This window comes from Salmo salar, chromosome 01 (assembly GCF_965601325.2).
Source record: "Salmo salar chromosome 01, fSalSal1, whole genome shotgun sequence".
Taxonomy (NCBI): Eukaryota; Metazoa; Chordata; class Actinopteri; order Salmoniformes; family Salmonidae; genus Salmo; species Salmo salar.
In genome coordinates this window covers 126,581,703-126,595,000 of record NC_138291.1, presented here as the reverse complement: position 1 = coordinate 126,595,000, position 13,298 = coordinate 126,581,703, and the positions used below count along the sequence as shown (strand labels likewise).

General features: G+C 47.3%; 1 protein-coding gene across 6 annotated transcripts in view; it reads left to right on the top strand.

Moving 5' to 3' along the window:
• Positions 1–13,298, top strand: part of LOC106591006 (jumonji domain-containing protein 1C) — a 258,958-nt gene that overhangs the window by 34,699 nt on the left and 210,961 nt on the right. For all 6 annotated transcript variants that reach the window (XM_045687409.2, XM_045687423.2, XM_045687397.2 and 3 more), the window contains exon 2: positions 964–1,185. In XM_045687409.2, the coding sequence (XP_045543365.2) occupies positions 964–1,185 (222 nt within the window). The remainder of the gene's footprint in view (positions 1–963; positions 1,186–13,298) is intronic.

Sequence of the window (13,298 nt, the reverse complement as noted above, 5' to 3'; positions counted from 1 at the left end):
CTGTGGTACTGAGATAATATTTAGCTGGTCCATTTTGGCAGAACTCATGTTATCCTTAACAACTTTCCTAACTTGTTGTACATTGTTGCTTTGCTGTGTCCTTCTGTCTTTGGCCATTTAAATAAGATCTTAAAGTTATTCTGAAGCCCTTGATCCACTGACCCAGAGTCAAATGAGGCCCTTTATCTACTGACCCAGAGTCAGATGAGGCCCTTTACCCACTGACCCAGAGTCAGATGAGGCCCTTTACCCACTGACCCAGAGTCAGATGAGGCCCTTTACCCACTGACCCAGTCTCAGATGAGGCCCTTTACCCACTGACCCAGAGTCAGATTAACTCCTTTATCCACTGACCCAGAGTCAGATGAGGCCCTTTACCCACTGACCCAGAGTCAGATGAGGCCCTTTACCCACTGACCCAGTCTCAGATGAGGCCCTTTACCCACTGACCCAGAGTCAGATTAACTCCTTTATCCACTGACCCAGAGTCAGATGAGGCCCTTTACCCACTGACCCAGTCTCAGATGAGGCCCTTTACCCACTGACCCAGAGTCAGATTAACTCCTTTATCCACTGACCCAGAGTCAGATGAGGTCCTTTATCTACTGACCCAGAGTCAGATGAGGTCCTTGATCTACTGACCCAGAGTCAGATGAGGCCCTTTTTATAAGTAATATCTCTAGTTGTATTGAAAGCTGTCTGTCTCAGAGGGTCAGAACAGTAATATCTCTCGTTGTATTGAAAGCTGGAGTTTTATAGAGTTGATTGTATCCTCTTCTCAGTATGCAAATGTAAACACTATCTCAAACTCTGTCAATCTACTGACCTCTCCTCCGTGGTGGGAAAGGTCATGTGAAACAACAATGAAACAAACTGCAGAATGGGTTGTTATACCTCTGTGTACAAACACACACCCTCTCTATGTATACCCATGAACTCACCCCTTCTCCTCTCTTGTCCCAGGTGTACGTGGAGTTTGATGACCTGGAGTGGGAGAAGCGGGAGTGGGTGAAAGTGTACGAGGACTTCCAGGTGTTCCTGCTGGAGCAGCAGCTGGTGTGGGCCAAGAGGAGAGAGAGCTCCCTGCTGGAGCAGCAGCTGGTGCGGGCGAAGAGGAGGGAGAGCACCGTGCTGGGGGAAAATCCCCAGGGGACTAAAGACAGACACATCCAGTGGCCAGCTCTGGTAAGGACTGATCCAGCTATCTTCCATAGTGCAGTATCTCCCTGGACTCAGACCATCTGATGTTACTGTAGCACTCAGCTCTCCCTATTACCTAGACCCACTGAGGATTACCATGGTAACAAGGATTCTACATCTGTGGTGTGGTACATAGGATTACAATGATTCTAGATCTGTGGTGTGGTACATAGGATTACATTTTACATTTTTACATTTTAGTCATTTAGCAGACGCTCTTATCCAGAGCGACTTACAAATTGGTGCATTCACCTTATAATATCCAGTGGAACAACCACTTTACAATAGTGCATCTAAATCTTTTAAGGGGGGGGTTAGAAGGATTACTTTATCCTATCCCAGGTATTCCTTGAAGAGGTGGGGTTTCAGGTGTCTCCGGAAGGTGGTGATTGACTCCGCTGTCCTGGCGTCGTGAGGGAGCTTGTTCCACCATTGGGGTGCCAGAGCAGCGAACAGTTTTGACTGGGCTGAGCGGGAACTGTGCTTCGTCAGAGGTAGGGAGGCGAGCAGGCCAGAGGTGGATGAACGGAGTGCCCTTGTTTGGGTGTAGGGCCTGATCAGAGCCTGAAGGTACGGAGGTGCCGTTCCCCTCACAGCTCCGTAGGCAAGCACCATGGTCTTGTAGCGGATGCGAGCTTCGACTGGAAGCCAGTGGAGAGAGCGGAGGAGCGGGGTGACGTGAGAGAACTTGGGAAGGTTGAACACCAGACGGGCTGCGGCGTTCTGGATGAGTTGTAGGGGTTTAATGGCACAGGCAGGGAGCCCAGCCAACAGCGAGTTGCAATAATCCAGACGGGAGATGACAAGTGCCTGGATTAGGACCTGCGCCGCTTCCTGTGTGAGGCAGGGTCATACTCTGCGAATGTTGTAGAGCATGAACCTACAGGATCGGGTCACCGCCTTGATGTTGGTGGAGAACGACAGGGTGTTGTCCAGGGTCACGCCAAGGCTCTTAGCACTCTGGGAGGAGGACACAAGGGAGTTGTCAACCGTGATGGCGAGATCATGGAACGGGCAGTCCTTCCCCGGGAGGAAGAGCAGCTCCGTCTTGCCGAGGTTCAGCTTGAGGTGGTGATCCGTCATCCACACTGATATGTCTGCCAGACATGCAGAGATGCGATTCGCCACCTGGTTGTCAGAAGGGGGAAAGGAGAAGATTAATTGTGTGTCATCTGCATAGCAATGATATGAGAGACCATGTGAGGATATGACAGAGCCAAGTGACTTGGTGTATAGCGAGAATAGGAGTGGGCCAAGAACAGAGCCCTGGGGGACACCAGTGGTGAGAGCACGTGGTGCGGAGACAGATTCTCGCCACGCCACCTGGTAGGAGCGACCTGTCAGGTAGGACGCAATCCAAGCGTGCGCGGTGCCGGAGATGCCCAGCTCGGAGAGGGTGGAGAGGAGGATCTGATGGTTCACGGTATCAAAGGCAGCAGATAGGTCTAGAAGGATGAGAGCAGAGGAGAGAGAGTTAGCTTTAGCAGTGCGGAGAGCCTCCGTGACACAGAGAAGAGCAGTCTCAGTTGAATGCCCAGTCTTGAAACCTGACTGATTAGGATCAAGAAGGTCATTCTGAGAGAGATAGCAAGAGAGCTGGCCAAGGACGGCGCGTTCAAGAGTTTTGGAGAGAAAGGAAAGAAGGGATACTGGTCTGTAGTTGTTGACATCGGAGGGATCGAGTGTAGGTTTTTTCAGAAGGGGTGCAACTCTCGCTCTCTTGAAGACGGAAGGGACGTAGCCAGCGGTCAAGGATGAGTTGATGAGCGAGGTGAGGTAGGGGAGAAGGTCTCCGGAAATGGTCTGGAGAAGAGAGGAGGGGATAGGGTCAAGTGGGCAGGTTGTTGGGCGGCCGGCCGTCACAAGACGCGAGATTTCATCTGGAGAGAGAGGGGAGAAAGAGGTCAAAGCACAGGGTAGGGCAGTGTGAGCAGGACCAGCAGTGCCGTTTGACTTAGCAAACGAGGATCGGATGTCGTCAACCTTCTTTTCAAAATGGTTGACGAAGTCATCCGCAGAGAGGGAGGAGGGGGGGGAGGGGGAGGAGGATTCAGGAGGGAGGAGAAGGTAGCAAAGAGCTTCCTATGGTTAGAGGCAGATGCTTGGAGTTTAGAGTGGTAGAAAGTGGCTTTAGCAGCAGAGACAGAAGAGGAAAATGTAGAGAGGAGGGAGTGAAAGGATGCCAGGTCCGCAGGGAGGCGAGTTTTCCTCCATTTCCGCTCGGCTGCCCGGAGCCCTGTTCTGTGAGCTCGCAGTGAGTCGTCGAGCCACGGAGCAGGAGGGGAGGACCGAGCCGGCCTGGAGGATAGGGGACAGAGGAAATCAAAGGATGCAGAGAGGGAGGAGAGGAGGGTTGAGGAGGCAGAATCAGGAGATAGGTTGGAGAAGGTTTGAGCAGAGGGAAGAGATGATAGGATGGAAGAGGAGAGAGTAGCGGGAGAGAGAGAGCGAAGGTTGGGACGGCGCAATACCATCCGAGTAGGGGCAGAGTGAGAAGTGTTGGATGAGAGCAAGAGGGAAAAGGATACAAGGTAGTGGTCGGAGATTTGGAGGGGAGTTGCAATGAGATTAGTGGAAGAACAGCATCTAGTAAAGATGAGGTCAAGCGTATTGCCTGCCTTGTGAGTAGGGGGGGACGGTGAGAGGGTGAGGTCAAAAGAGGAGAGGAGTGGAAAGAAGGAGGCAGAGAGGAATGAGTCAAAGGTAGACGTGGGGAGGTTAAAGTCACCCAGAACTGTGAGAGGTGAGCCATCCTCAGGAAAGGAACTTATCAAGGCGTCAAGCTCATTGATGAACTCTCCAAGGGAACCTGGAGGGCGATAAATGATAAGGATGTTAAGCTTGAAAGGGCTGGTAACTGTGACAGCATGGAATTCAAATGAGGAGATAGACAGATGGGTCAGGGGAGAAAGAGAGAATGTCCACTTGGGAGAGATGAGGATTCCAGTGCCACCACCCCGCTGGCTCGATGCTCTAGGGGTATGCGAGAACACGTAGTCAGATGAGGAGAGAGCAGTAGGAGTAGCAGTGTTATCTGTGGTAATCCATGTTATCTGTGGTAATTACAATGATTCTAGATCTGATTCTAGATCTGTGGTGTGGTACATAGGATTACAATGATTCTAGATCTGTGGTGTGGTACATAGGATTACAATGATTCTAGATCTGATTCTAGGTGTGGGGACATAGGATTCTAATAAAACTGTTTCTTCTTGAGAGAGTTTGGAAAACGTAATCAAATGGCCACCCAGACTTTGCATCGCCCCCCCCCCTTATCCTCTATGGGCTAGGTGGGACGCTAGCGTGCCACCCGTGGTGCACTCCATCAACAGCAGGTGCATTTCAAGAGCGGCAAATTTGAATCCAAATAAATGTCAAAATTCAAATTTTTCAAAAATACAACTATTTTACACCATTTGAAAGATAAACATCTCCTTAATCTAACCACGTTTTACGATTTCAAAAAGGTTTTACGGCGAAAGCATACATTTAGAGTATGTTAGGACAGTACATTTACAAGAGTTGTGTGTAATGTTTTGTCAAGTCAAAGACAGGGTCACCAAAACCATAAAACCAGCTAAAATGATGCACTAACCTTTTACAATCTCCATCAGATGACACTCCTAGGACATTATGTTAGACAATGCATGCATTTTTAGTTCTATCAAGTTCATATTTATATCCAAAAACAGCGTTTTACTATGGCATTGATGTTGAGGAAATCGTTTCCCTCCAATAACCGGCAGTCAAGTCAGCGTCACAAATTAAATAATTAAAATTAGAAAACATTGGTAAAATATTATATTGTCATTTAAAGAATTATAGATTTACATCTCTTGAACGCAATCAACTTGCCAGATTTAAAAATAACCTTACTGGGAAATCACACTTTGCAATAATCTGAGCACTGCGCCCAGAAAAATACGCGTTGCGATACAGACTAGACGTCATGTTGGGGAGATCTAAAATCGAAAATACTATGTAAATAATCCATTACCTTTGATTCTCTTCATCAGATGTCACTTCCAGGTATCACAGGTCCATAACGAACGTAGTTTTGTTCAAAAAAGCTCATCATTTATGTCCAAAAATCTCCGTCTTGTTAGCACATGATCTAAGCCAGCCGGACTTCTCGTCATGAACGAGGGGAAAAAATATATTTCCGTTCGTTCAAACATGTCAAACGTTGTATAGCATAAATCATTAGGGCCTTTTTTAACCAGAACATGAATAATATTCAAGGTGGACGAATGCATACTCTTTTATAACGTATTGGAACGAGGGTACCCAACATGAACTCGCGCGCCAGGTGTCTAATGGGACATCATCGTTCCATGGCTCTTGTTCGGTCAGATCTCCCTCCAGAAGACTCAAAACACTTTGTAAAGGCTGGTGACATCTAGTGGAAGCAATAGGAAGTGCCAAAATATTCCTCAGCCCCTGTGTTTTTCAATGGGATAGGTTTAAAGTCAATACAACACATCAGGTATCCACTTCCTGTCAGAAAATGTCTCAGGGTTTTGCCTGCCAAATGAGTTCTGTTATACTCACAGACACCATTCAAACAGTTTTAGAAACTTTAGAGTGTTTTCTATCCATATATAATAAGTATATGCATATTCTAGTTACTGGGTAGGATTAGTAACCAGATTAAATCGGGTACATTTTTTTTATCCAGACGTGCAAATGCTGCCCCCTAGCCCTAACAGGTTAAGCTGCTGCTGCTCTGTTATTATCTATGCATTGTCACTTTCATAACTCTACCTACATGTACATATTACCTCAATTACCTCGACTAACCGGTACCCCCTGTATATAGTCTCCACATTGACTCTGTACCGGTACCCCCTGTATAAAGCCTCCACATTGACTCTGTACCGGTACCCCCTGTATATAGCCTCCACATTGACTCTGTACCGGTACCCCCTGTATATAGTCTCCACATTGACTCTGTACCGGTACCCCCTGTATATAGCCTCCACATTGACTCTGTACCGGTACCCCCTGTATATAGCCTCCACATTGACTCTGTACCGGTACCCCCTGTATATAGCCTCCACATTGACTCTGTACCGGTACCCCCTGTATATAGTCACGCTATTGTTATTTTACTGCTTCCCTTTAATTACTTGTTTTATTTTATTTGTTTTTTTTTTACGGTATTTTTCTTAACTGCATTGTTGGTTAAGGGCTTGTAAGTGAGCATTTCACTGGAGGTGAATACCTGTTTTTCGGCACATGTCACAAATGATTGATTTGATAAATGTTGAAGAGGGTGGGGCTTAAGCTGGATCCCTGTTTTACCCCACGACCCTGTGGGAAGAAATGTGTGTCTTTGCTAATTTTAGCTGCACACTTGTGTACATGGATTTTTTAATGTCATATGTTTTTCCCCCAATACCACTTTCCATCAATTTGTATAGCAAACCCTCATGTCAAATTGAGTCAAAGGCTTTTTTGAAAATAACAAAGAATGAGAAGAGTGTTTGTTTGTGTGCCAATTAGGGTGTGCAGGGTGACTATGTGGTCTGTCGTACAATAATTTGGTAAAAAGCCAATTTGACCTTTGCTCAGTACATTGTTTTCACTGAGGACATGTACAAGTCTGCTGTTAATGATAATGCAGAGGATTTTCCCAAGGTTGCTGTTGACGCATATCCCACGGTAGTTATTGGGGTCAAATTTGTCTACACTTTTGTGGATTGGGGTGATCAGTCCTTGGTTCCAAGTATTGGGGAAGATGCCAGAGCTAAGGATGATGTTAAAGAGTTTAATTGGAATTTGTGGTCTGTATATATTTTATAATTTAATTGAGGAAACCATCAACACCCACAGGCCTTTTTGGGTTGGAGGGTTTGTATTTTGTCCTGTAGTTCATTTAAGGTAATTGGAGAATCCAGTGGGTTCTGGTTGTCTTTAATAGTTCATTCTAAGATTTGTATTAGATCATGTATATGTTTTTGTTGTTTGTTCTTTGTTATAGGGCCAAAAAGATTGGAGAAGTGGTTTATCCATACATCTCCGTTTTGGATAGATAATTCTTCGTGTTGTTGTTTGTTTAAAGTTTTCCAATTTTCCCAGAAGTGGTTAGTCTATGGATTCTTCAATTGCATTGAGCTGATTTCTGACGTGCTCTTCCTTCTTTTTCCGTAGTGTATTTCTGTATTGTTTTAGTGATTCACCATAGTAAAGGTGTAGGCTCAGGTTTTCTGGGTCTCTATGTTTTTGTTTGGACAGGTTTCTACATTTCTTTCTTAGGTTTTTGCATTCTTCATCAAACTGTTTGTCCGTGTTGTTAATTTTCTTCGGTTTTCTGTTTGACGTTTTTAGATTTGATAGAGGTCAAATATACTGTTTTTAGGTTTTCTACTGGCAAGTTTATACCTTCACTATTACAGTGGAACGTTTAGTCCAGGAAGATGTCTAAAAGGGATTTGTTGTTGTCTAATAGTTTTTTGGTAGGTTTCCACACTACTTTCCTTCCACCTATAGCATTTGTTAATATTATTCAGTTCATTTGACATTGATGCCTCATGATTGAGTATTGCTCTGTTCTAGTAGACTGTGATTTTGCTGTGATCTGATCGGGGGTGTCAGTGGGTTTGACTGTGAACGCTCTGAGAGACTCTAAGTCTCTCTCTCTTTCTCTCTCTCATATTAATTAGTCTGTAGCCCATGTGACTCCCAGCCCGTCTGCCCTGGCAAGGGGAGGAGAGAGCAGAGTTGGCTTTAAACCTAATGGAGGCTTGGTCTTGCACTCCGTGTTTCTTGTTGGCCGTCTGCCTGCTGGTTCAGAACAGGGCTCTCCTCATTTTAACACGTTTAAGCTTTCGTGTTGGAGTCAAGGCGGAACACGGGGGAAAGGAAAGCGGCTGTAATTTCATGCATTTTATTGTTTGTAGTAGAGAATAAAGAATAGGTCTATGTTATGTGTTTAGGTTGCACTGCTTTAGTTTAAAAAAAATATGTATGCATTTTCAAATAGTTATGCAAATGGCATTGATGATATATAGTCATCGGTTATGTTTATTTGATGAAACCTCCGTAGGAGTTGATCCATTTGTATTGCTTTGTTGACAGAGCTGAGACGGCACAAATGAGGTAGGCTTAACGAGCTGATCAAAATATATCAACAAAGCATTTTAAATGGTTGCTTTCTGATATACTAGACTATTTGAGTCCCGGGTTGCTTTCTGATATTCTAGACTATTTGGGTCCCGGGTTGCTTTCTGATATACTAGACTATTTGAGTCCCGGGTTGCTTTCTGATATTCTAGACTATTTGGGTCCCGGGTTGCTTTCTGATATACTAGACTATTTGGGTCCCGGGTTGCTTTCTGATATACTAGACTATTTGGGTCCCGGGTTGCTTTCTGATATACTAGTCTATTTGAGTCCCTGGGTTGCTTTCTGATATACTAGACTATTTGGGTCCCGGGTTGCTTTCTGATATACTAGACTATTTGGGTCCCGGGTTGCTTTCTGATATTCTAGACTATTTGGGTCCCGGGTTGCTTTCTGATATACTAGACTATTTGAGTCCCGGGTTGCTTTCTGATATACTAGACTATTTGAGTCCCGGGTTGCTTTCTGATATATACTAGACTATTTGAGTCCCGGCTTGCTTTCTGATATACTAGACTATTTGAGTCCCTGGGTTGCTTTCTGATATACTAGACTATTTGAGTCCCTGGGTTGCTTTCTGATATACTAGACTATTTCAGTCCCTGGGTTTGCTTTCTGATATACTAGTCTATTTGAGTCCCTGGGTTGCTTTCTGATATACTAGGCTATTTGAGTCCCGTTGTGCAGCAGACCTCCATTCTAGTGAGGCGGGAGAGACCGCAGTCAGTCTGAAAATACCTCTGAATATGCTCAGAGCAGAGCACAGCTGGGCATTATTTATAGCCTTCCTTACCCTTTCATTTTTTCCATCTGACCTCATTTTGGTCCACAGAGTGCTGTTTCTGCTCTGCCTGGCGTACAGCAGAGAGAGGACAGGAGGAGAGAGGACAGGAGGAGAGAGGACAGGAGGAGAGAGGACAGGAGGAGAGAGGACAGGAGGAGAGAGGACAGGAGGAGAGAGGACAGGAGGAGAGAGGACAGGAGGAGAGAGGACAGGAGGAGAGAGGACAGGAGGAGAGAGGACAGGATCACCTGAACTCTTATCAGACAAAAGAAAAGCAGGCTGGAGACGGGGGAGGAAGAGAGGGCGACGGGGGAGGAAGAGAGGGCGACGGGGGAGGAAGAGAGGGCGACGGGGGAGATATGTGAAGGAATAGAAGTCTCTGAGGGAGAGGAGGGAGACGGACTGCAGTCCTCTCTGAGGGAGACGGACTGCAGTCCTCTCTGAGGGAGACGGACTGCAGTCCTCTCTGAAGTTGTAGTTCCTCCTCCTCCTCCTCCACCAGTGGGTGTCTGAGAGGCCAGCTTCCTGCCTACCTCTGGAACATACAGTATAATATACCACATCACACAGTATGTAGACCACATCAGTGTCAGGGCTGTGTGAACCAAACACTCTGACGCTCCGCTCCTACAGCACATCAGCATTTCACTTTCAAAGGTAGTATTGAGCTGGGATTCTGATGAATACATCTTGGGAAGCATCCTGGGATTCTGATGATGAATACATTTGGGGAAGCATCCTGGGGTTCTGATGAATACATTTGGGGAAGCATCTTGGGGTTCTGATGAATACATCTGGGGAAGGGTTCTGATGATGGATACATCTGGGAAAGGGGGTTCTGATGATGGATACATCTGGGGAAGGGGGTTCTGATGATGGATACATCTGGGGAAGGGGGTTCTGATGATGGATACATCTGGGGAAGGGGGTTCTGATGATGGATACATCTGGGGAAGGGGGTTCTGATGATGAATACATCTGGGGAAGGGGGTTCTGATGATGGATACATCTGGGGAAGGGGGTTCTGATGATGGATACATCTGGGGAAGGGGGTTCTGATGATGGATACATCTGCGATTGAGTTTTTAGAGAAAAGAGAAAGAAGCTGTTAATTGGGTTGAACATTCTGCCAGTCAATCTTCTCAGGGTCGGGTTGTCTTTCTCTTGGTGCATGTTGATGATGTCATTATCTTTTAGTTTTTGTTAGTAGGTGTCTGTTAGTAAACGTCCAATGAAGACGTGCCAGAGAGGACATTACTCTGTTCTGTTTGGTCCAGCTGTAAGGATTATTGATGTAAACAACTGTCTCATTTGGTGAGAAGAGAGCTGTCATTGTGAAGTCTCAGTGCTCTGTACACTAACACCTAATGGGCAGCAGTCTGGAGGAAGAAAACGTTGAATATCAGAATGAGGCCTTGGATCGAGTCCCGTCCCTCCACCCACCCCTCTAATTAGTTCCATGTGCTGTTCTTGGAGCAAACGTGTTTTATTTCTACCCTCTCCTCTCCTTCCCTCTCCCCTTCTCTCCTTCCCTCTCCCCTTCTCTCCTTCCCTCTCCTCTTCTCTCCTTCCCTCTCACCTTCTCTCCTGCCCTCTCCTGCCCTCTCCTGCCCTCTCCTTCCCTCTCCTGCCCTCTCCTTCCCTCTCCTGCCCTCTCCTTCCCTCTCCTGCCCTCTCCTTCCCTCTCCTGCCCTCTCCTTCCCTCTCCTGCCCTCTCCTTCCCTCTCCTGCCCTCTCCTCTTCTCTCCTGCCCTCTCCTCTTCTCTCCTGCCCTCTCCTCTTCTCTCCTGCCCTCCCCTCTCCTGCCCTCCCCTCTCCTGCTCTCCACCCTCCCCTCTCCTGCCCTCCCCTCTCCTGCCCTCCCCTCCTCTCCTCTCCTCTCCTCTCCTCTCCTCTCCTCTCCTCTCCTCTCCTCTCCTCTCCTCTCCTCTCCTCTCCTCTCCTCTCCTCTCCTCTCCTCTCCTCTCCTCTCCTCTCCTCTCCTCTCCTCTCCTCTCCTCTCCTCTCCTCTCCTCTCCTCTCCTGCACAGTCTTCCAGTGTTTCCTAGTAACACAGCTAAATGTGTAAACATGAAAGCAACCTCATAAATTGACCTCATGAGGCAAGACACCACAATCTCCTCTTTATCTCAGTAACTGTCTGGCCAGTCAAGCATCCCCCTCACTCTCCCTCCCCCTCCCCTCCTCCCTCTTCCCCCCCCCCCCTCCCCTTCCCTCCTCCCTCTCTCTCCTCCCCTCCCTCCCCCTCCCTCTCCCTCCTCCCTCTGTCTCCTCCCCTTCCTCCCCGTCCCTCTGCCCCCCTCTCCCCCCGCCCCCTCGCCCCCTCCCTCTCTCCCTCTCCCCCCTCGCTCTCCCCCCTCCCTCTCTCTCCTCCCTCTCCCCCCTCCTCCCTCTCTCCCTTCCTCCCTCTCCCCCTCCCTCTCCCTCCTCCCTCTCCCCCCCTCACTTTCTCTCCAATTCAGATGACTTTATTAGCATGGGGAAGCGTATGTTTAAATTGCAAAAGCGAGTGAAATAGATAATAAACAAAAAGTCAAATAAACAATCGAAGATGAAGAGTAAACAGTACATCTGAAACACAAACTTTCAAAGCAACAGACATTTCAAATGGCCGATGGCTTTGAACAGTGGGGGTTGGGCGACGACTGGGACGGGGAGTGCGTTGCGTTGCCTAGCAACACTGTAAAGGATCTGTCAGGCACAAGCCAGCAGATTCAGGTGGAATCATGTAGAATACAATGTGGACATCTTACCAATATCGTGTTGTCTTGTGTATAAAAATAAATATAAATCAATCGTATGGTGTTATGTGGTACAGAACTTTCAATGGTGATTTGGATTCAAAGGTTGTATGTCTACCGTGTGATACCAGACCCTTTCGACAGAGATGTCCACTGTTAGAAGACATCACTGGGCAGTCTTGGGAGACCTAAGCGAACAGTCACACTGTGAGCAACAGCGGGCCAGCGCAGAACTCACATCCTACCCACTGACGTCATCGGAGGAGATGATGACCCACTGGCATGGTGGAGAGGGAATGAGGGTCGCTTTCTGCCTCTACGAGCAGGCTGCCTCTACGAGCAGGCTGCCTCTACGAGCAGGCTGCCTCTACGAGCAGGCTGCCTCTACGAGCAGGCTGCCTCTACGAGCAGGCTGCCTCTACGAGCAGGCTGCCTCTACGAGCAGGCTGCCTCCACGAGCAGGCTGCCTCTACATCTGTGTCCTGTCACCAGGCCTATAGCAGTCCATGTTACCGTGGTCTATTAAAGCCAGAACAGGTTAACATACTAGTCTTCCTGGTCAGAAACCTTTAGGCAGGTTAATATACTGTATAATGAAAATAGTCAATGGTTCTTCATTGCACTTTTAATTTAATTTTCAAAGCCTGTATTCACAGATGGGTCTTATTCAGGATAAATGTAGCCTAGGATAAATTATCCTGTTATTTGCAATGTAACTTATTTGGTTAATTTCATACTCATTTTGTTTACTTTATTTATTTTGTAATTTGACGCCTATCCAAATGTTGGCCATGTTCTGTTATAATCTCCACCCTGCACAGCCAGAAGAGGACTGGCCACCCCCTCATAGCCTGGTTCCTCTCTAGGTTTCTTCCTAGGTTTTGGCCTTTCTAGGGAGTTTTTCTTAGCCACCCCCTCATAGCCTGGTTCCTCTCTAGGTTTCTTCCTAGGTTTTGGCCTTTCTAGGGAGTTTTTCCTAGCCACCGTGCTTCTACACCTGCATTGCTTCATGTTTGGGGTTTTAGTCTGGGTTTCTGTACAGCACTTTGAGATATCAGCTGATGTAAGAAGGGTTTTATAAATCCATTGATTGATTCAGCCACCTGCAGATCACTGTGTGTTGTAACCCTCCTGGTGCGTAGCGTCTTATGTGGCTTATTTAGAGTAGACTGTCTACTGGTAAAACAGCCACATGAAGCAGCACTTCTCAAACCACTTGTCAGTACTGGAGTTGCATCATAGTAGTCAGCCACTCAGCCACACAGCCAGTCAGCCACACAGCCACACAGCCACTCAGCCACACAGCCAGTCAGCCAGTCAGCCAGTCAGCCAGTCAGCCACACAGCCAGGCAGCCACACAGCCAGTCAGCCACACAGCCAGCCAGCCACACAGCCAGCCACACAGTCAGCCAGCCAGCCAGCTACTCAGCCAGCTACTCAGTCAGCCA